This window comes from Narcine bancroftii, chromosome 11 (genome assembly GCF_036971445.1).
Source record: "Narcine bancroftii isolate sNarBan1 chromosome 11, sNarBan1.hap1, whole genome shotgun sequence".
NCBI lineage: Eukaryota > Metazoa > Chordata > Chondrichthyes > Torpediniformes > Narcinidae > Narcine > Narcine bancroftii.
Genome location: NC_091479.1, coordinates 77,202,651 through 77,224,993, shown reverse-complemented (window position 1 = coordinate 77,224,993; position 22,343 = coordinate 77,202,651). Strand labels below are relative to the sequence as shown.

At 41.2% G+C, this 22,343-nt stretch overlaps 1 protein-coding gene across 18 annotated transcripts in view; it reads right to left on the bottom strand.

Moving 5' to 3' along the window:
* Nucleotides 1–22,343, bottom strand: part of wnk1b (WNK lysine deficient protein kinase 1b) — a 162,525-nt gene that overhangs the window by 120,362 nt on the left and 19,820 nt on the right. For all 18 annotated transcript variants that reach the window (XR_011346613.1, XR_011346614.1, XM_069903493.1 and 15 more), the window contains exon 2: nucleotides 12,145–12,317. Coding sequence is in view for 16 of the 18 variants with exons in the window: in XM_069903493.1 (XP_069759594.1) it covers nucleotides 12,145–12,317 (173 nt within the window). In the remaining 2 variants the exon portion in view is untranslated. The remainder of the gene's footprint in view (nucleotides 1–12,144; nucleotides 12,318–22,343) is intronic.

The following is a 22,343-nucleotide window of genomic DNA, read 5'->3' as shown; positions in this document are numbered from 1 at the left end:
TTGATCAGAATGATGCATTTCTACACCATTTTAGAACTTCAGAATGCCAATTTTTTTTTTAAATATATAAAGTCCCTCAGATCAAACCTTGTAAATTTGCTTAGAACCAAGTAGTAAATATGCCTTTTGGAATAAAGTGTCCAATTTAATAGAAATTATGGCTGATTTTGAAATGTGGGATCACATAGTCAATGCTGTCACTGCCAGATGGTGCAATATTGCTTTTGTAACTAACAAGGGATTTAAATTTGCTGGATTCAAACCAAAAATCAGAGTTAAATGTATGCCCATGTATATATGATTAATTCAACAACTTTAATTACTGAAAGAGGGGACATTGCATTACAGTGTCCAATTGTCAGAAATTCAACCAAATAGCAAAGTTGATGTGCACATAGATATTTTGTCACTGATAAGAAAAAAAGTTCTGACATTTAATTATCACTGAATCACGCCCCTCTCTTTGCTGTCCTAGCTGACATATTGGTACTGTAGAACATTCACAAGGGGGCACCATTGAAGTCTTCAAAGGCAATAGGCAAAAAGGCATTCATTCCCTCCCCCCCCCCCCAAACAGACACGTAATTTAGTTTAAAACGAAATAAACTCACAAATACTTTCAATAATTTAGTTTAATTTGATGCACATTTCTGCTAAAATATTCATAAATCTCTATAATTGGTTTGTGCATTAACTTCACAGGGCACACTCTGGATTTATGAAAGGTGAACATCTAACTGACTTTATTGGCAAAAGGTGAACTGACTTTATTCTGTATTTAGCAGTAATATATTTTACCTTCTATCTTAATTTTATTTTGCCAATTTACACTTCCACTGCACTAAAGGAAGTTAATACCAAGAAGGGTAAAGCTGATAAAAATTTTAGTAAGTGGAAAGTTGTATGATTCACCACTTTTAAGTCATAAATAATTTATTTTAACATAAATGTATTAACTACAATTAAGAATTTTCCCACAATACTGGAACTGAAAATATGCTGGAGAGCAAGGTGGATGGGCAAGGGGAAAGAGAAAGGAAACACAAGTGCATAAAGCTATCAATTGACTGTTTAGGTACACACACAAATTAGTAGTACAGTACAACTCTGATTATTCAAAATCTGATTCTCTGGTTTCTCTGAGATCCTCATTTATCCAAAATGTTTTCAGAACTGAACGGACTAGGGATGTCGGGCCCCTGGCGCCGAAAGCAGCGGACCTTGGGCCCCCAGCACGAGCAGGGCCTCGGTGAGGAAATGTCAGTGATTGGTGACAGCCAGCATTTTTATTTGGTGAGAATTAAACATTATTTTAATGCTTAAAAAGTCTTACCTTGCTGTTTGTTGTTGTTGTTGTTGTATAAACACTGTTACAAATGATTTGCTGATGCTACATGGCTGACTTTTTTTTTAAATGACCATTTCTCTAAAAATAAAACATTTATCTGAAATGGGCCTGGTCCTGACCATTTTGGATAATCAGAGTGTATAGGTTTTATAATTATACATTATATATAGGAATACAAACAAGGCAAGGAATGAAGAATAAAAAGGTAAGAAACGAAGTTGTCCAGAACAACAAATATTTTTGGAGTACCTATCCAGAATTCCTGAAGGCAATAGGTAAATGCATTAATAGAGTCCGAAACAAAATTTAGACATTTGTATTGCAAATTTTAATTCCATGATACATAATCAGGGACAATTTATGTAAAATTGTTCAATATTAAGCAAATGAGGCTGCAACATCCCGTCAGCAGATGGGAGTACCATTCTTTAACTACGTGTAGAGCATCAGATTCAGATTTATTGTTAGAATACAAACATGACATCACATCTAACCCTGAGATTCTTTTTCCTGCAGGTGAGGCAGAATTAACACTTATTGGTAGTGCAAAAAGACTGTACACAGCATATACATGTAAACAAATAAAGTGTAAACAAATAAATAACAAATGTAAACAAACTGTGCAATAGAGAGAAATTTTTTAAAAAATCAATGAAGTGCATAAATAAGAGTCCTTAAATGAGACGCTGATTGAATTTGTTGTTGAGGAGTATGATGCCGGCAGGGTAGGAGCTGTTCCTGAACCTGGTGGTGCAAGTCTGGAGGCACCTATACCTCTTTCCTGGTGGCAGAAGTGAGAACAAAGTGCGTGCTAGGTGGCATAGATCTTTGATGATTGCTGCTGCTCTCCGATAGCAGCATTCCTTGTAGACGTTCTCGGTAGTGGGGAGGGTTTTGCCTAACTTTTCACTTCAGATAGAACTAAATGTCAAAAGGAAAAAAACCAGATATGGACCATATGAAATTGAGAGCAAGGTGGAAAGTGATAGCAAAGCTATTTACATTTACTGTGGCTATATAAAGCAAGGAGCACAAATACAGTCATCCTGGGCTGTGTCCACTACCTATTGGAGGATTTTACGCTCAGGGGTATTGGTGTTTCCATACCAGACCATGCTGCAGCCAGTCAGTACACTTTCCACCACACATCTGTAGAAATTTGCCAGGGTTTCTGCTGTCATACCAAACCTCCACAAGCTCCTGAGGAAGATGAGGCACTGACGTACTTTCTTCATGATGCCATTGGTGTGTCAGGACCAGGAAAGATCTTCCAAGATAATGGCTCTCAAGCCCTTAAATTTGCTCACTCTCTCCACCTCTGATTGCCCAGTGATCAGTGGATTATATTTATCTAGCTTTCCCTTCAAAAAGTCAACAATCAGTTCCTTCGTTTTGGTGACATTAAGTGAAGCGTTGTTGGTGTACTCTTCAGCTAAGTTTTCCATTCTCCCTCCTGGATGCTGAATCCCCACCTTTCTTTATACAACCCACTATTTTCAGCAAATTGTTATTGTCGTACCAAGCTACACAGTGGTAGGTGTCATGTGAGAACAGCAGAGGGCTCCGGTACTGATGGAGATTTTGGAGGAGTTCTTCTTACCAACCATCACTGATTGTGAGGAAATCCATGATCCAATTACACAGTGGGGTGTTGAGTCCCAGGTCTTGAGTTGCTGATCAGTTATGAGTGAATGATGGTGTTAAATGCTAAACTGATGTTGATAAAGAGCAACCTTATGAATGCATCTTTACTGTCCAGGTGTCCCAGGGTTTTGCATAGATCCACTGTAGACCTGTTGCTATGACAGGCTAACTGTAACATATCCATGTCACTGCTCAGACAGGAGTGGATATGCTTCAATTGTTGATTCAAGTGTTAAAGGTTACTACACTCTTTTGGGCAAGTATGATTGATGCCTGTTTGAAACAGGTGGGCACCACGCCCTGCTGGAGTGAGATATTGAAGATATCCGTGAATAGTTGGTCAGCACAGATGGGTGTACAAGGCCAAAAGCAAATATTAGAGAGAGTGGGATTAAAATTTTGAAATGACAGGCAACTAGAGGGGCAGTGTTACCCTTGTTGACTGAAGGGAGACATTGTTCAAAGTGGTTATCTTGCCTGCATCCGATTCTTCCAAACTGGAAAAGACCACCTTGTGAGAACTGAATGCAATAAAGTGAATTTTACAAAGTGCAGGGAAAATGCTGTCTATCATAAAAGGACTGTTTGAGTCTCTGAATGCTGGGAAGGAAAGAGGTAAAAGCAGCTGCTGCATCTCTTTGCAATCTGAAAGAATGCAAGTGGGAGGTGGATGTCAATGTAAGACTAGGGAATTGTAGATTTTAGAGAAAATGTTTCTTTGGAATGCTGAAAGGAGGTATGTGAAAACACTTTAGAGGGGTGGAAATGATGGAGGATAATTCCTAGAACATGGAGGTTAATGAGGAAGTGGAAAGCCATATTATTGCTCTGGCTAGCTGATGAGGAGATGGAAGCAGAAATGCAGAAAAAGTGATGCGTCTGTAAGTTCCGTCAACTAAGGCCAGAAAGTCATGGTTAAAGAAAAAAGGGTACTGGTATCAACATAATCAGGATAAGAACAGAGAAACCAGGGAAAATAAACAGATTCGGAGGAAGTTTAATTGAGATAACTGAGGAAGTTGTTGATATAGGATATTGGTAGCTAACCTTTCCCTTAAGATAGAACTAAATGTCAAAAGAAAAAAAAAATCAGATATGGACCATATGAAATTGAGAGCAAGGTGGAAATTGATAGCAAAGCTATTTACATTTACTGTTGCTATATAAAGCAAGGAGCACAAATACAGTTATCAATTTAAGTGAGAAAGAGTAAAGATAGGGGTGAGGCGCTTTGCGCAGCTGGAGAAAGCACAGTCACCACATCAAAGGTCGTGAATGATGGTTTATTCAAATTCAGTGCGCACCCCTTTAAGGGCAGCGCGGGCTCAGCCGTCTGCACCGGCTGGGATAAATTCAAATGAGCAGCTTTTAAGCGGTCCACAGTAAAAAAAAAAATTCCTCCTCCCCCCCCCCCCCCACATCCAGGGTAAAAGTCCCACCCGACAGCTGGAGAACCTTATACGGCCCTTCATATGGGAGCTGCAACAGGGCCCTCTGTGGTCCTCTTTGGACAAATATAAACTGTGCCACATCCAGTTCCTTGGGTCTATGGGACGGTCGGGTGCCGTGGTGCGATGGGGTGGTGGGGTTAGGTTGGCCAGTCTTTTGCAGAAGTCCGCTAGCAGCCCATCTTCTTTGGGCGTCGCATTGGCCTCCAGGCCAAAAATTTCACCCGGAAGGGAGAGTGGTGCACCATATACCATCTCCGCTGACGAGGCTTGCAGGTCTTCCTTGGGCACCATTCTGATCCCGAGGAGGACCCAGGGTAACTCGTCTGCCCAGTCTGAGCAGGAAAGTCTTGCCATCAGAGCAGACTTTAAGTGTCAGTGGAACCTCTCCACCAACCCATTAGACTGTGTGGTTGGAGTGTTATCCCCAAAAGCTTCACCAGCTGAGTCCATAGCAGAGGTAAACTGGGCACCTCTGTCGCTCATGATGTGCACCGGCACGCTGAAACGAGCGATCCACTAGCTGACCAGGGCTCTGGCACATGTCTCCGCCGACACCTCATGGACCGGAATGGCTTCCAGCCATCTTGTTGCTCTGTCCACTATTGTGAAAAGGTAGCGTGACTCCTTGGACACCGGCAAGGGTGTCCACTATTGTAAAAAGGTAGCGTGACTCCTTGGACACCGGCAAGGGGCCCACGGCATCCACGGGGATGTACTGGAACCTCTGCGTTGCAGAATCGAAGTGTTGGATAGGGGCCTGCGTGTGCCTGTGAATTTTAGAAGCCTGGCACTTTTGAGCCCATGCCAGATGAATCGTTGCACCACCTTAACCATGTAACCATATAACCACTTACAGCACAGAACAGGCCAGTTCGGCCCAACTAGTCCATGCTGTAGCAAATCCCCACCCTCCTAGTCCCACTGACCAGCACCCGGTCCATACCCCTCTAGTCCCCTCCTATCCATGTAACGATCCAGTCTTTCCTTAAATGTAACCAATGATCCCGCCTCGACCACGTCTGCCGGAAGCTCATTCCACATCCCCACCACCCTCTGCGTAAAGAAATTTCCCCTCATGTTCCCCTTATAATTTTCCCCCTTCAATCTTAAACCATGCCCTCTAGTTTGAATCTCCCCCTTTCTTAATTGAAAAAGCCTATCCACATTTACTCTGTCTGTCCCTTTTAAAATCTGAAACACCTCTATCAAGTCCGCTCTCAATCTTTTACGCTCCAGAGAAAAAAGCCCCAGTCTGCACAACCTTTCCCTGTTACTCAGACCCTGAAATCCTGTCAACATTCTCGTGAACCTTCTCTGCACTCTCTATTTTGTTTATATCTTTCCTATAATTTGGTGACCAAAACTGTACACAGTACTCCAAATTTGGCCTCACCAATGCCTTGTACAATTTCATCATAACCTCCCTACTCTTGAATTCAATACTCCGATTTATGAAGGCCAACATTCCAAATGCCTTCTTCACCACACCATCTACCTGAGTATCAGCCTTGAGGGTACTATTTACCATAACTCCTAAATCCCTTTGTTGTTCTGCACTCCTCTATTGTCTACCATTCAATGTATATGACCTATTTAAATTTGCCTTTCCAAAATGCAGCACCTCACATTTATCTGTATTAAATTCCATCAGCCATTTCTCAGCCCACACCTCCAGCCTTCCTAAATCACCTTTTAATCTACAGTAATCTACCTCACTGTCCACAACACCACCAATCTTTGTGTCATCCGCAAACTTGCTTATCCAATTTTCTACCCCTACATCCAGATCGTTAATATATATAACAAATAATAGTGGACCCAGGACCGAACCCTGAGGGATGAGTGAGATCGTGGATCAAGCGGACAACCCTCGCCCTCCACTCCTGCGGAACCTCCAGGCGTGGTGGGCCAGTGGAGGTGTCGCAGAGCAGCACCTGAGGGGAGTCGGGTAGCCAGATATCTTCGAAGTGCAGACCAATATATTATTAACTTTATTAATTCTTCACTCTTTATTTTGGGGGGGGGGGGGGTAAGGGGGGGTTGGACTAATTTGAGTTGGGTTATTAATGTGTAATAATTATTGGGGAGGGTATAGTTTATTTAGATTACTGATACTGTATTGTAATTTTATTATTTTATTCTTAATTTTTTTTTAATGTAATCCTATGTTATTCATGTTATAAAATCTTAAATAAAGTTTAAAAAAAAAGTGCAGACCAGAGATAGCAGTCCGGAGGGCTTGTGTTTCGGCGTCGGCTGTTGGGCCTGTGCCAGTTGCACGTAGACGAAGCCGAGATAACTTGTTAATGGTCGGGCGGGAGAGCACGTCCACAACAGTGTCTTTGCCCACCCTGTGCCGGATGTCCGTGGAATATTCGGATACATAGGAAAGGTGACACTGCTGCCTGGTGGACCATGGCCATAGCCAGTGCTTGGGTGAAGGGCTTATGACCATTGAAGACTGAAAGTTCTGCCCTCCAAGAAATAACGAAAGTGGCAGATGGCCAGGTACAGCGCCAGGAGCTCCCGGTCGAATGCGCTGCATTTAAGTTCCGGCGACTGTAACTGCTTACTGAAAAAGGCCAACAGGCACCAGTGCCCATCCATCCATTGTTCCAATACTCCCCCGACTCCCGTAGCGTCAACCGAAAGCACTCTGTGTGCTTCTCGGCGCAGGCGTGCCAATAACGTCGCCTCGGCGAGGCCCTGTTTTGTCCCTGTGAAGGCCTCGTCCAACCAGGCTAGGTCTTCTCCTTTGCCACGATCACCGCGAACAGAGGGCGCATGGTACAGGGGGCATTGGGGATTAATCTCTGGTAGAAATTTACCATCCCCACAAATTCTTGTAGGCCTTTAAGGGTGGAGAGTTTGGGGAAACGGTGGACGGCTGCCTCCGGTGCCAGAGCTGGCCCAGACGTTAAGAAGGTGTGCCCCAGGAACTGCAATCTTTGTTTCCCAAACCAGCATTTGGCCTTGTTGACCGTGAGGCCGAACTCTGCCAGCCGGGCGAACAGGGTACAAAGATGGGCCTTGTGCACTTCACGGCTGCAGCTGGAAACCAGAATGTCATCCAGGTAGATGAAGACAAAGTCCAAATCCTTACCCACCGCATCCATGAGGCGCTGGAACGTCTGGGCCGCGTTCTTTAATCCACACGGCATCCAGAGGAACTCAAATAGGCCAAAAGGCGTGATAATAGCGGTCTTTCCAACGTAGTTAGGATGAACTGGGATCTGGTGGTATCCCCGCACTGTCGACCATAGAAAAGAACTGCCCACCTTGGAGGTTGGCTGCAAAGTCCTGGATATGAGGGACTGGGTACCTGTCTGGAGTCGTAGCATCGTTTAGCCTGTAGCCTCCGCAGGGCCTCCATCCCCAGATGATTTTGGGACCATGTGTAGAGGCACAACCCAGGCACTGTGCGACCACCGGACGATGCCCAACTTCTGGAGAATGGAGAATTCCTCCTTCACCTGATTCAATTTTTCTGGTGGCAGCCGTCTAACTCTGGCGTGCAATGGGGGGCCTTGTGTGGTGATGTGGTGGAACACTGTGTAGGGGGAAAGAAACTTCGAAGCGTGGCTCCAAGATGGCAGGAAACTCGCTGAGAATCTCAGCGTACTCATTTCCTGGCAGTGGCTACTGCGGCAATTCTGGACCTGTGTCATACATCATATCCAGTCGCACGGAGTGAAAAGTGCACGCGTTGAGCAGCCTCCTGCCCCTCACGTCCACCTGAGGGCTGTGAGCCCTCAGGAAGTCGGCCCCCAACAGCGCGGTGCTCACCGAGGCCAGCACGAACCTCCAGGTGAATTTTTATTCCCCGATCTGTATCTGCGCTCTACATGTGCCATAGGTCTTGAATGCGGAGCCATTGGCTACATTGGGAGATTGGGTACGAGTCTCCAGCGCTGTAGGGGGCAGGGTGCTCAGCTCGACCCTTGTGTCCACCAGGAACCGACAGCCTGTGGATCTGTCTGTGACATGGAGGCTGTCCACATGGCCAACCATCGCAGCCATCAATGGCAGCTGGCCTGGTCATTTCCCTTAAAATTGCAGCACTGGCGGCACTTATGGGCTTGCGCACCCCAGCACTGATGGTAAAAACACCATGTTGATTAGGTTTCCTATGGCTTGTGCTCGGGAACAGCCTGCGGTCGACGGGGTCCCAGTTTGGAAACCTGGCTGAAGGCCGCCTCGTTTTCCCATTTGTGCTTCTGTTAGGTCTGCTTTGTTCATGAATGAGTGAGACAAACACCAGACTGAGTCGAAATCAGGGTTCTTTGTTCTTTATTACCGGATTGTAACACTTGCGACTAACCATGTTAGTCGGAGAATGCATTCTGCCGTTATCAGCAAAATGGTGATTTTTTATACCCTTGGATATGTGCTTAGAACATCATCATATCATTACTTGTCCAATGACTAAAACTGTTGCTATCCTTTCCCTGCTAGCTTCCTGCCTCTCAATCCATCAATGTCTCTCTTATCTTGTAAGTACAAGGATGCATTCACATCTTGTTACAGCCCTGCACATTCCCATCTCATGATGTTTTACCTTACACTTCAGAGGGCATCTGCCTGGGCTGCGGCCTTACGGGGTTCAGTGAAGTCCTCTTCAGACAAATGTAGCTGAATATCGTCTGGCATTTGTTCCAGGAAAATCTGGCAGAAGAGGAAACACGGCTTGTGATCCTCCGCCAGAGCCAGCATCCCGTAACATCAGGGCTGCTGTCACCTAACCCGTCCAGGTGCAAGAGCCTGGAAGCACGCTGCTTGGGGGCAAGGCCAAACTTCCCCAGGAGCAAATTTTTGAGGGAGGTATATTTGCCCTCTGCTGGTGGTCGATGTACGAGGTCATCCACCCTCACCACCGTCTCCTGATCCAGCGCGCCCACAACATGGTAGAACTTCGTGGCGTTGGCTGAGATGTTGCGCAGGTGGAATTGTGCCTCTGCCTGTCCAAACCACATTCATGGGTGATGGGACCAGAAAGGGGGAACCTTGAGTGCTACAGCATTTACCTCAGCTATGTCCATCATTAATTGGGTCCAGAAAGACATCTGGGCCCGTCGAGGTCACCACTGTGGCACTCTGCGCAGCTGAAGAAAACAGTCACCACACCAAAAGGTCATTAACAACTGTTTATTCGAATTCAGCGTGGGCCCCTTTAAGGGCAGCGCAGGCTCAGCCACCATGTGCATGATGATGTCATAATTGCTGCCCAGGGTGCTCGCTGGAAGGGAGGCTACAATCAGGGAGAACCCCTGACGACACCATCTTCCCGCGTCTGCCCCGCCACGAGGCGATACACGCGGAGCAGGTTCGCCATAAGAATGTGTGCTGCCACAGGGCAATGAAAATGACAAAAGGAGCATGCAAGCTTAACCCCATGCAAGTTCTCATAGTTACACTTTTGATTTTGAAAGAGTGAAAGTGAATGAACTTGAAGATGCTCAATACAATAAAGATTTCAACCAGATAGAGTAACAATGAAAAAAGGCAAGTTCAAGGGAGAATGAAACAGTCCTCAAGCTCCAAGATGTGGCAAGTAGAAACAAGCAAGTGGGGCAGAATAGGCATAGTAACTGCCTCCTTTGTAAAAATGGTTAAATTACTATGCCTGAATAAAACATAACCCAGGTTCGAGCAAAAGCAGGAGAGGAAATTGCTGACTGGTATTTTCAAATCCTGTTGAACTACAATCAAGTTGGCAAAAGGTCTGGAAGATGGCAAATGTTTTTTTTTTAATTATGAGAGTTTAAAGGCAACTGTTGATGCAACTGATCAACAATATAAATTATCATTTAGTAAAGATAAAAAGTTCAGCAAGTCACATTGAATTCTTTTAGGGGAGGATTTTCAGATTTTTTTTGAAAAATAAAGAGCTAAAAGCAAACAAGAAATCTACATAGTTTTTTAACAAGTCATTTCGCAAAGTCCTAGGTGATAATCTAATCAGGAGAAAATAAGCATACATGTTCCAAGGCTAAGAGAAAGAGGTAACAAGGATTGAAGCAAACTGGCTCAATTGGAGAAAACAAGGGAAAAAATTGAATTTTTAAGGAGATTGAGAGATCATAAAACTAAGTTCAATAGAACTCCATATTGAGTGCCTTTGTTTTGACGATATACTGTACCTCAATAACAGACTAAAATGCATGGGCAATAATGGAAATGTTTGTCATTGATAACAAAATTATCAATGTACTTAACAGTGCAAAAATAAAGTTTTAGGCTGCAAGATATCATGAGATTGGTTAAACGGATGTGGGCAACAAGAGAATTATCAAAATAGATTAATAACAATTTTAGATGTGTTTTGTATATACAAATTAATGTCACATATAAAGCATCACCTATTCATCCTATGGTTATTCAAAAACAAAGCTTCAACATTCAGCTACATCAATTTTAATTTACCTAATTTGCCTTTGAAAACAGAAACAAGAGTGATATAATTTTTTTTTAAGTATATTTCAAAGGTTTTCTTTCTTTCTTTGGCTTGGCTTCGCGGACGAAGATTTATGGAGGGGGTAAATGTCCACGTCAGCTGCAGGCTCGTTTGTGGCTGACAAGTCCGATGCGGGACAGGCAGACACGGTTGCAGCGGAAAATTGGTTGGTTGGGGTTGGGTGTTGGGTTTTTCCTCCTTTGTCTTTTGTCAGTGAAGTGGGCTCTGCAGTCTTCTTCAAAGGAGGTTGCTGCCCGCTGAACTGTGAGGCGCCAAGATGTACGGTTTGAGGCGATATCAGCCCACTGGCGGTGATCAATGTGGCAGGCACCAAGAGATTTCTTTAGGCAGTCCTTGTACCTCTTCTTTGGTGCACCTCTGTCACGGTGGCCAGTGGAGAGCTCGCCATATAACACGATCTTGGGAAGGCGATGGTCCTCCATTCTGGAGACGTGACCCACCCAGCGCAGCCGGATCTTCAGCAGCGTGGACTCGATAATGTCGGCCTCTGCCATCTCGAGTACTTCGACGTTAGGGATAAAGGCGCTCCAATGAATGTTGAGGATGGAGCGGAGACAACGCTGGTGGAAGCGTTCTAGGAGCCGTAGGTGATGCCGGTAGAGGACCCATGATTCGGAGGCGAACAGGAGTGTGGGTATGACAATGGCTCTGTATACTCTTATCTTTGTGAGGTTTTTCAGTTGGTTGTTTTTCCAGACTCTTTTGTGTAGTCTTCCAAAGGCGCTATTTGCCTTGGCGAGTCTGTTGTCTATCTCGTTGTCGATCCTTGCATCTGATGAAATGGTGCAGCCGAGATAGGTAAACTGGTTGACCGTTTTGAGTTTTGTGTGCCCGATGGAGATGTGGGGGGGCTGGTAGTTATGGTGGGGAGCTGGCTGATGGAGGACCTCAGTTTTCTTCAGGCTGACTTCCAGGCCAAACATTTTGGCAGTTTCCGCAAAACAGGACGTCAAGCGCTGAAGAGCTGGCTCTGAATGGACAACTAAAGCGGCATCGTCTGCAAAGAGTAGTTCACGGACAAGTTGCTCTTGTGTCTTGGTGTGAGCTTGCAAAGGTAAACAGGAAAGAAATGCACATTGGATCAGTCAAATTGGAAAAATGTCATAAGTGTGTATTTGGTTTGCAAGTGTTCTTTTTAGTATGAGCATAACAAGACAAATGACCAAAAAAAGAGAATCAGAGAAGTAACAAATAATAATTCAGTTTAAAATTTTTAAAGGACTTACGTTTTCAGAGTACCTGAAGTCATCAATTCCGTCACCAGGACAATACACTTCTTTCCTTTCAATGTTGATTCCCAAGAATCATAAAATCTGACTATATTTGGATGCTGCAATCCCTTCAACATTTCAGCTTCTTCTTTAAACCTCTGCCTTTCTGATTTTGTCAACTTTCGGTCCTGTGAACAGCAAGAAAGCATTAAATAAAGGTAATATTAAAACCACATCTATATTCAAGATTTGGATGACCATTCAGTTAACAAGGTTAGTAAATTTATAGATGACACCAAGATTGGAAGCATAGTGGACAGTGAGGAAGGTTATCCATGATCACTAAAAGATGAAATGGGACAGTGGACCAAGGAATTTAACTGTCACAAGTACACCATAACTCTGATTATCCAAAATTGGTTTCTCCAAATCCTCATTTATCCAAATATTTTCTTTTAAATTTCGGATATATGAGGATATCCTAAACAAATCAGAAATCCTCATTTATCTGAATATGCTCCCCTCCCTGGAGCTGAACTGACCTCATAGGTTGAAATGAATTTTGCCCAGCATGAAATTGGAATGACTTCATGGTGTGCTCGTTGCTTTATTCCACCTTGTTCCAGTTACAGTGACCACTTCGCTGCTTTATTCGACTGTTCTCTACTTTAAAAAAAAATGCTGTCAGCCACCGATCACTGACACCCCACTCCTGCCAGAAGCCAGAAGTCCACTGCACTTCTATTTGAAGGTTGTAGTGAGACCAATGGGCCCCAATCCGAGCTCCTGATGTGGAAATTATTCAAAAATGCAGAAAATGTATTTTAAAAAAATGCAGAAACCCACAGAAAATTCACATGCTCAGGAGCTCCTGATGCAAACTCTCCCCTCGGCCTACTACCATACATGCACCCCACACTCCCCAGTGTGCGTATGCAGTAGACTTGGGGGAGAATTTGGAGTCGACTCAGATCTCAGGAGCTCCAATGACTGGGGAAACAGGAGCCTGCCGACTTGCCAGTGAGTGTCCCATCGGCCCAGAGAGCCTCCCCAGGCATCAGCAGCATTGGGGAATGCATGTCAGGGATCAGCGGTGGGTAGCTAAAAATTAAACATTATTTTAATGCCTAAAAAGCCTTCCTTTGTTGTTTAAACATTGATACAAGTGATTTCCTGTTGCTACTGGGCTGTTTAAAAAAAAGACCAGTTCTCAAAAAATATAGCTTAACATTTTTAACCACTTCAGATAATCAGAGTTATACTGTATGAGGTGTTGCATTTGGCAAGTCAAACTAGATTAGGAAATGACAAGGCCCTACAGATCAGAGAAACCTTGGAGCACAGGAACAAAGTTCCCCAAAAGCTGCAACAGAGAAGGATGTGGCATATTTCATGGATTACAAGAGTTAGGATGTCATGTTACAGCTGTATATGATGTTGGTGGAGCCACATTTGGAGCATTGCATTCAGTTTTGGTTGTCTAGCTACAGGAAAGATGTCATCAAGCCAGAAGGAGTTCACAAGGATGTTGTCAGGATAAGAGAGCTTGAGTTACAAGAAAGTGCTGAATTAATTGGGGCCTTTTATCCCCAGGAGCATACAAGACAAAGAGGTGACTTTACAGGTATATATAAAATCATGGGAGGCTTAAATAAGGCGAATCTTTTCCCCAGGACCTTTTTTACTAAAGCTAAGAGCCATAGGTTTAAAGTGACAGTGGAAATATTTATCAAGAGATGGAAAATAAATGTCATGGAAAAATAAATTTGGAAAGATATGTCCAAACATAGGCAGATAAATTTGGACTAGGTCAGATAGATAACCTAATCTGCATGGATGAGTTTGGTCAAAGGGTATATTTCCATTATGTTTGGGTCTACAAGTCCAAATCAGGAGATTTGCAACCAGACATGTAAATGTTTGAAAACCACTGTTTTAATTGTATCAAATTGACTCATTATGTGCATGGTTTCATAACTCCAAAGGAAATAGGCCAAAGACCATTTTTCTCAAGCAAAATATTTCAATAACAATTGGGTCTGCAGCAGTGGTTCTCAACCTTCCCTTCCCACTCACATACTGCCTTAATCAATCCTTTACTAATTACAGAGCACTTATGGCATAGGGATCACTTAAGGTGGAAAGTGAGTTTAGGAGGGCATTTGAAAACTACTGCTCTAAGCTTAACCCCATTATGTACGAATGTCATATTGTGTGTGTGCATGCATGCAAAGTTCAAACCATTACAGTTTAAAACTCAATTAAAGTCCAGTATTAAAACATCTTGTTGAATTTGAAGGCCTTTTAAATTGTACTTCAGAGTTAATTACAAAGCATTGAGTTCTTTAAATTGTTGCTTAAAAGCAATAACAAAGTATTTATTAACATTGAAGTCACTCCTTGGACTTTCCAAACTCAAATCTTGTTGAGCCATTTTCCAGGAAGAGATTTCTCAACCTAGTGATCTTAAACTCCCCCTTATTTTCCACGATGAGGCTGCACTCTTATTTTCAAAAGAGTAGTCGGAAAGTGGTCTCTCTTTCAAAATCCACATTTCTGTATTAGGAGTAACACACAACAGCACCTATTCCAGTTACTTTAATACAACCCTGTCTTTCACAAGGGTCCAACTCCTGTTCATGTCCCACAGGGTCTTGATTTCTGAACAAATTCAAAATGTCTGAATTTGCCAATATATTGATCAAAATCTTGAGATTAGTCTAATTTCTGGAAACCATGGAATTTGAAACAGTTGCCAGCTCCAGTTTCTTAGAAACAATGTGATCTTCATAACTCTAGCTTGAAGACATCATGACTCCAAAAGATGACCTCAGTTCCGAATGTATTGTATGGGTGTGTGTAACGCTTCCAAACCAAGACATAATTATAAGAAATATAGCTCAACATTAACCCAAATATTAATATTGGCACAGATCCATTACAAAGTCATTGTGAATGGTGCACCCTGTAAAACTGAGGATACACAAAATGTAAATTTAAGTAGTATGATAAATGAATTTATCTATGGAATGAAAATTAGCATTACTGATCATGATTAACTTACATTACAATGATGATACGGATTAGTCGACAACCTGGTCAAAATGACAGATGGAATTTAGTCCTGATGACACACTTTGTGGGGCTGATAAGGGTGGGACAGAAACATTGAAGTGTAGATCCAGGGAGTACTGCGAATCACCATGGTGCACAATAACCTTTGACAGGTGGTAGGGTGGAGAATACATGCATTTCTATCATTGGCCGAGAAAGTTGTGGTACAGTTTTGTACAATATTAGTTTGCCACAGCTTTAGTACTGTGTGCAGTTCCTTACACTACAAAAAGGATACAATTGCATTGATTAAGTTCAAAAAGAGTCACTAGGGAGATGCTGAGGATAGGGCATTATAGGACAATCAATTGATCCATTTTTTTTTAATTCCGAAAAAAAGCATTTTCAATTAACAATTCATTTTTCAACTACTCAAAGATACCATGAATTGCACAATACATGAAAATGCTATTAAATATAAACTAGTACTAATTTAGAAAAGCATGAAGCAGCATTATGGTGAACAGGCAGTTCATCTTTATCTGTAGATAACTTCAGAATTCTTGCTGCACCCAAAAATAAAGCTAAATCTATTATTTTAACTCAAAAAAAAACAAGCTAATCCTAAAAGACTATTTCTAACTCCATCACCTGTCACATAAAAAGCATTTCCAGAACAACAATTGTACAATACCACTCTGCTTTACCACCAAAATACCATCATTATTCCCCTACATACAATACCAATCCAATTCTTAAATACCATGCAGTTCAAATCTACCCTTCAATGAAACGACTGGACACTCAGGTAGGGAAAAGATTCACCCAACATGTTCTAGTTTTGAGCTTCGGAAGGAATAAAGGTACCAAAACCCACACAAAATCCATCTCAAAATTAACTTGCAAACAATTTTGTTCAGGTTGCATCTCTAGACAGAATAACAGCATTAACATTTCAAGTCAATGACCTTTCATTAAAACAGCTTTGAATGGAAGGAGTGTTTTTCTCTCCTATGCTAACTGATCTATTGAATATCACCAGCATTTTCAGTTTTTCTTGAAAAGATGCGTCAGGCAACATTTTCATTGGCCTCAATCATGCCCACTGGTGATATTCAATTCATGCAGACATTTTTAATGAAAATATTCAATTATTCATGAATATGCACGAGACTGCAATAACTAAAGGGGAAAAGAACAAATCAAATTCAGGTTACTAATATCACAATCCAGCTGTGGCGTGGAATTGCCCATATTAACAGCGAGTTTCCACTACATAATATTAATTTTTTTTTAACATTTCAAATCGTTGCTTATTTTTAGATAATTTCTAAAAGCATGCTTTGTAAACGCCAGAAATTGCATTGCATTTCCAACAAATCGAGTCCTCATTGTCTGTAAGGGACAAGGGCACAAAAACCACAGATGACATCAAGGTCCTCTCTTTTGCACCAATGTATTTACCTCCCACCCAGATCAACATAAATATGCCCTAAACAGAGGTTCTCAACCTTTTTCGGTCCAAGGCCCATCTGGCTGCTGGTCTAACACGCCATGGCCCACTAGTGGCAATGACAGAGCAATATTTTCAAGTCAGAGGCAGCTCTGCCAGAAACACATTTTTAGAAACCTACACGAAAAGACACTATAGCCCACTGGTTGAGAATCACGACCTATTATGTCCTAAAACATTAGCACAAGCAAAACATACAAATACCTCAAAAGATTATGTTTGCCAACAAATTATTTTTATTGACTCTTAGAAACTGTGATGGGATTTGAATATCAAGGAGCAAGTGAGTATCTATCAATTGGAAAAGTGCCCACCAAGAAACCACTTAAAGCAAAGGATCTGAAACACGTTCATGGTATTTGTGTAGCAGAGGATTGTTTCCTCAAGTTTCCTCCATCATACTTCGATATGGAGCCTGGGGCAAAACTGTCAAAACAATAAAGAATTGTACAGCATTTCATTAAAATCATTAAAATAATTGCAACACTAAAAACTGAAGTGGAAACCAGTATGTCAATTCAAAGAGCAAAAATTAACCACTTGTGAAATAGTCAAATTTTGTGGCCCAATTTCTAGGGTAAAATTTTGGGGGACAACTATTTCACACCTACTATTTTTTTTACCTTGGTAAGTACTGCATCATACAAGATATTGGGAGTTCTGATGGGCAAGCGGCCTAGAGTCCGAGGTCAAGGCATCAAGAGTTATGGTGAATGGACAGCCGGGGCCAAAAATAAGGGTGGGGGGGTGACTTTTACATGTGATATGTGATATATTGACACCCCCCACCCCCAAAAGGGGGTTGACTAAAGAATATTCTAATTGTACAGTTATAATGTCAGCTTCAAAGGAGAATGAATAAATACAAGTTGACAAATTCTGGATGCCATTATTCACCTACCAATGTTCAGGTAGAAATACCCACTAGGAGCAATGCATATATTATTTGTGATTTTAACATTGGGAAAAAAATCTAAAAAGAATAAACAGATGCAAGAAATATGAAATAAAACCAAAATAAGTTCGAGATGGTCAGGTGAGTTGGCATCTCTAAACAGAACACAACATTAACATTTCATGCCAATAACCCCAAATCCTGACCAATTCACAAGCACTTCAATAATTAAGAAAACCAATGATGTTATTGTTTGTTGATAGGGGTTACTATAAAGGAGGGAGGTCATGCTTCAGTTTTATCATCTTTTCATTAGGTATTTCCTTAGAATCAAGAAAGATTTGATAGCAACCCTCCATTTACTATGAAGTGGAAGCTGTCTGTTCCTGGTTTCTTTTAACCAGGGCCAGCAATTACATGTCAGCTACCACATTGACTCCATGGAGTAAAGTCAAACTGTCAGCAAAGTCATAAATGGTGCACAATGCACAATATTGGTCCTATTATCTAACTAAGAATGTGAATGTATTGGAATATCTGGAATGAAAAAAAAAAAAATCAAAGAAAACTGCAGATCCTGGAAATCTGAAATAAAAACAGAAATACTGGAAACACTCTGCAGGTCAGGCAATGCTATTGGATAGAGAAATAGAGTTATTATTCCCTGTTCTGATGAAAGATGTTTGGACCTGAAATGCTTACACAAAAAGAATTGCTATTTCATGTCAAATACCTTTGTCAGAACTTGAAACAACTGTTTGTCTTTCCAGAAATGATGCATCTCCTGTGTGTTTCTACCATTTTCTGGAATGGGCACAATGTCTTATGAAGAAATGTTAAAGGCTTGTAACCACTGGAGTTTAGAGAATGAGACAACAGTTCATTGAAGCAAAAGATCCTGAGCGTTCTTAACAAAGAAGTGGAAAAGACATTTCCTCCTGTGGAAGGATATACAAGCAGAGATTACTCTTCAAAAATAAGGGCTCACTTGTTTAGGACAGAAATAAGGCAAACTCTCATTGTAGAAGGGACTATTTTATTGGTAGCTCTTCATTGTTTTGTAATTTTGTAAAAGAGATGACTGAGTTTGACAGCATTTTCTCTTATTTTTGACTTTACCTTAACCAATACTTCAGATTAGATTTGTTTTCCTGCACAGAGAGAAGGGGTTATACTGGTCAAAAATTGTACATCAAGTAGAAGATTTGAAAGCTACCCTTCAATGATCTTGTTGACACAAAAAAGACATCTCATGCCAGATAACATTACCTTTATAAATCAGTGGTTCTGATCAAGTCAAATAGTTTGGATGAGGGGCTGCCTTCAGAAGAGTGAATCCAAGAAAAGCATCTAGTCCTGATGGTGTACCCCGCCAGTACTGAAAACTTGTGCTGACCAACTTGCCAATGTATTCATGGACAGCTTCAACTCATTCCAGGGTATGTACAGTACCCATCTGCTTCAGATGGCCTCAATCAAGAAGATGTGTATCCTGACCAAGTAACTACCAACCACTTGCATCCACAGTGATTGTTTTGAGAAGCACATCAGCTCCTGCCTAACCAGCAACATAGATCCATTCCAATTTTCCTACCACAACAACAGATGCCATCTCATTGGCTCTTCACAAAACCCAAGAAAACTGACAGCAAAGATACATATAGCTGCATGTCCATTATCGATTACGGCTCTGCATTCAACATCATCCCCTCAAAATTGAGCAGCAAACTCCAAGACCTGGGACTCAATCCCCACTGTGCAACTGGATGCTGGATTTCCTCATCTCCAGACCCCAATCAATGCAGATTGGTAAGAATATCTCTTCCACAATCTCCATCAGTACCTGAGCACCACAGGGCTGCGTACTTTCCCCCTGCACTACTCGCTTTATACCAAGAATTGTGTGGCTCAGTACAACAACATCTAAAAATTTGCTGACAATACCATAGTAGTATGTTTTATAAAAAGTGAGATCGAAAGAAGGAGACTGAAAACTTGAATGAATGGTGTGCTAATAACCTCCTCTCAATTTCAACCCACCCCCCCCCCCCCATCATACACACAGAGGGTGGTGAATGTATGGTGTGCACTGCCTCAGGTAGTTGAGGCAAGGGTTAAGAAAAATTCAGTCAGATTTAGTGTAGGTTTATAGGGATATGGGCCAAATACAGGAAGGTGAGACATTTTGCCAAGTGTGAGCAATTTGGGAAAAAGGGCCTGTTTAAATGCAGTATCACTATAATATGTAAACATGTGTAAATAATATTGTAGGTCCATGCAACAGACTTTCATCCCTCAATGTTTCCAGCCCTCATGAAATAGCCAGTCAACCCTTCAATCTTTCCTGACATAGGCCTTCAAGGAAGAAAGCCTTCCCAATTTCCTTCCACCATCATTCTCCTTCACCTGGCTTAATATTTTGTTAGACTGAACAACTTTTCACTTGCTTTAATTACCTGAAATGGTAACATTTTCTCCCCAAATGTTACTGCTCCAATTCTTCACCTGTATTGCAAAGAACAAGTTTCTGCCAAAAAAATTCCAGTCAAGATCACTAAAGAAAAAAATGATAATCACTACTATTTCTAAGAGTTTCAAGCACAAACTGGCTGCCCATAACGACAACACTTTTTTAAAAAGTAAATTGTTCTCATTTCAGCTGTGCCTGGAGAAAGTTTCCTTATGAGAATTTAAAGTTATTTAAATGGCTTTCCTGCACGTTATACAGTATTTAGTTCAGCTTCTTGACTTCTCCAAGGCTTGCCATTTCAGAGAACTATCTACATATGTAAATAATATAGCAACTTTATGCAACTTACCCAAAATTGGAGAAAAACGCCATTAAGGTTCCACAGCTGTATTCACTAAATTTATATTTCAATCATATAATGGCATGTCTGGAATACTGTGGAGTGGCTTTGGTGTACAAACAGGCCAACCAAATTCACAGTCATCTTCAAGTAAAAATATACCTTTATTGAAGTGCATATTTACTGCCAGTTACCTGTCAGCAATAAAAGCCTGAAAGCCATAGCTACAAAACTTTTTAAAAATTGATTTTTTTTAAAATTCTCAACTATTCTTGCTTTTCTATTTCCATCTCTGCACCAGATTTAATATTAAATATTTCTACTAATTTACACTTCCTTCTCAATTTTCTTTCACAGGCCTTCAACCCATAATGAATAAACACAAGCTCACTCTTTCAGTTGCAAAAACACTCCAAGGGAAATTCTGATGAAATTTGACACACCACTTGCCACGGTGCTATTGCAAAGTCTAACAAAATCCTATGAATTGAGCGCCACCTATCAAAGCCTTCAGAATGTTGCACATTCAAAAATCTTAAGACAATCACAATCTTTTCATCTGAAAGCCACTCTTGATACACCCAGCACCACAGCTCCTACCCCCAAAATAAAGACTGATATTTTACTGAGTTAGGGTACAGGAGCTGCCTATAGTTTGGCAGCTAGCATATGGATTACAACTTTTATTTAGATTATGAATTTTCATATTTTAATATCATTAAAACCTCAAAAATCCCTTCCATTCTCTGGCACTAATCCATGATGCAGGATAAGAGCTATAGTTCAGCTCAAAGGCAGCAATAACATTGACAATAGTTTTTCTTTATTGGCAATAATGCATTACTTCCAGATTTTCTACTCACCAGCTAAAAATATCAACAGTTCAACTGATACACCATGTATTTTTACTACCTACATGACTTATCCATATGTCTCTCTGGCTCCTCTTAATTCCAAAATGGGACTGCCAAGCAATTTGTAAAGTTAAAGAGCATAATTCCAATGCTTTGAATGGTCAAAGATAACTGGGTGCATTTCAAGTTTATATGGCCAAAAAAAGTGTTAAATGAATTTAAAATTCACTGATCAAATTCTTCTGGAGGTTCACTCCATCTTTATACAGTAAAATTGCTGGCATCCTGCACCTATGGGGATGTGTAGATGCCAGATTAGTATATTTTTCAGTTTCTTGAGATTTACTTTTAAAATGTCTTGTTAATACATCTACAATAAAAATAAACATTTTAAAAGACGAAAATACTGTACTTACACTAACAAACTTCACTTGCATGTATAAACCTTAAAGCATTCTCTTTTTCAGACACATTCTTTGAAAACATTTAACTATGGCTGCATCATAAAGTTCCTCCTCCTCCACAAAGCCATCCAAAAGAAAATCAATAACATTATAGATAATTACCGCCACCCCCCCGCCCACCCCACCAAGTTTACAGAAAAATCCTCATACCATGGGGCTCTTACTAAGCAGGAATAAAAAGACACTTTTTAATACTGTGAGCAGTATCAACCAGCTCTTCATATTGTGCAACATCATTTTATTCATAGACAACTTTATTCAAATTTTATTCACTGCAACGAGCAAATCACAACCAAGGCACTCACTGGCTGAATATTTGCTCCCATATTTTCCAAAGGTTTGAGTGTTACTTCACAGAACATTTACAATTTTAAACATGTATTTTTACCTAATATTTTATTCTTATTTTAATTTTTTTTGTCAATTGTTTGAGGCTGCCAATTGTTTGTCTGTATTCCCCAACAGTCCCATAATACTCATTTCCTCAACTCTGGCTGCTCTACATCCCAATTTTCTTTGTCCACAAAGAAAATAGAGCAAGAAATCAGGCATGTATATCTGGAACAACCCAAGTTTTATTTTTCAGCAGATTTCAAGATGAAGGGCAGTTTCAGGAGGTGGAGA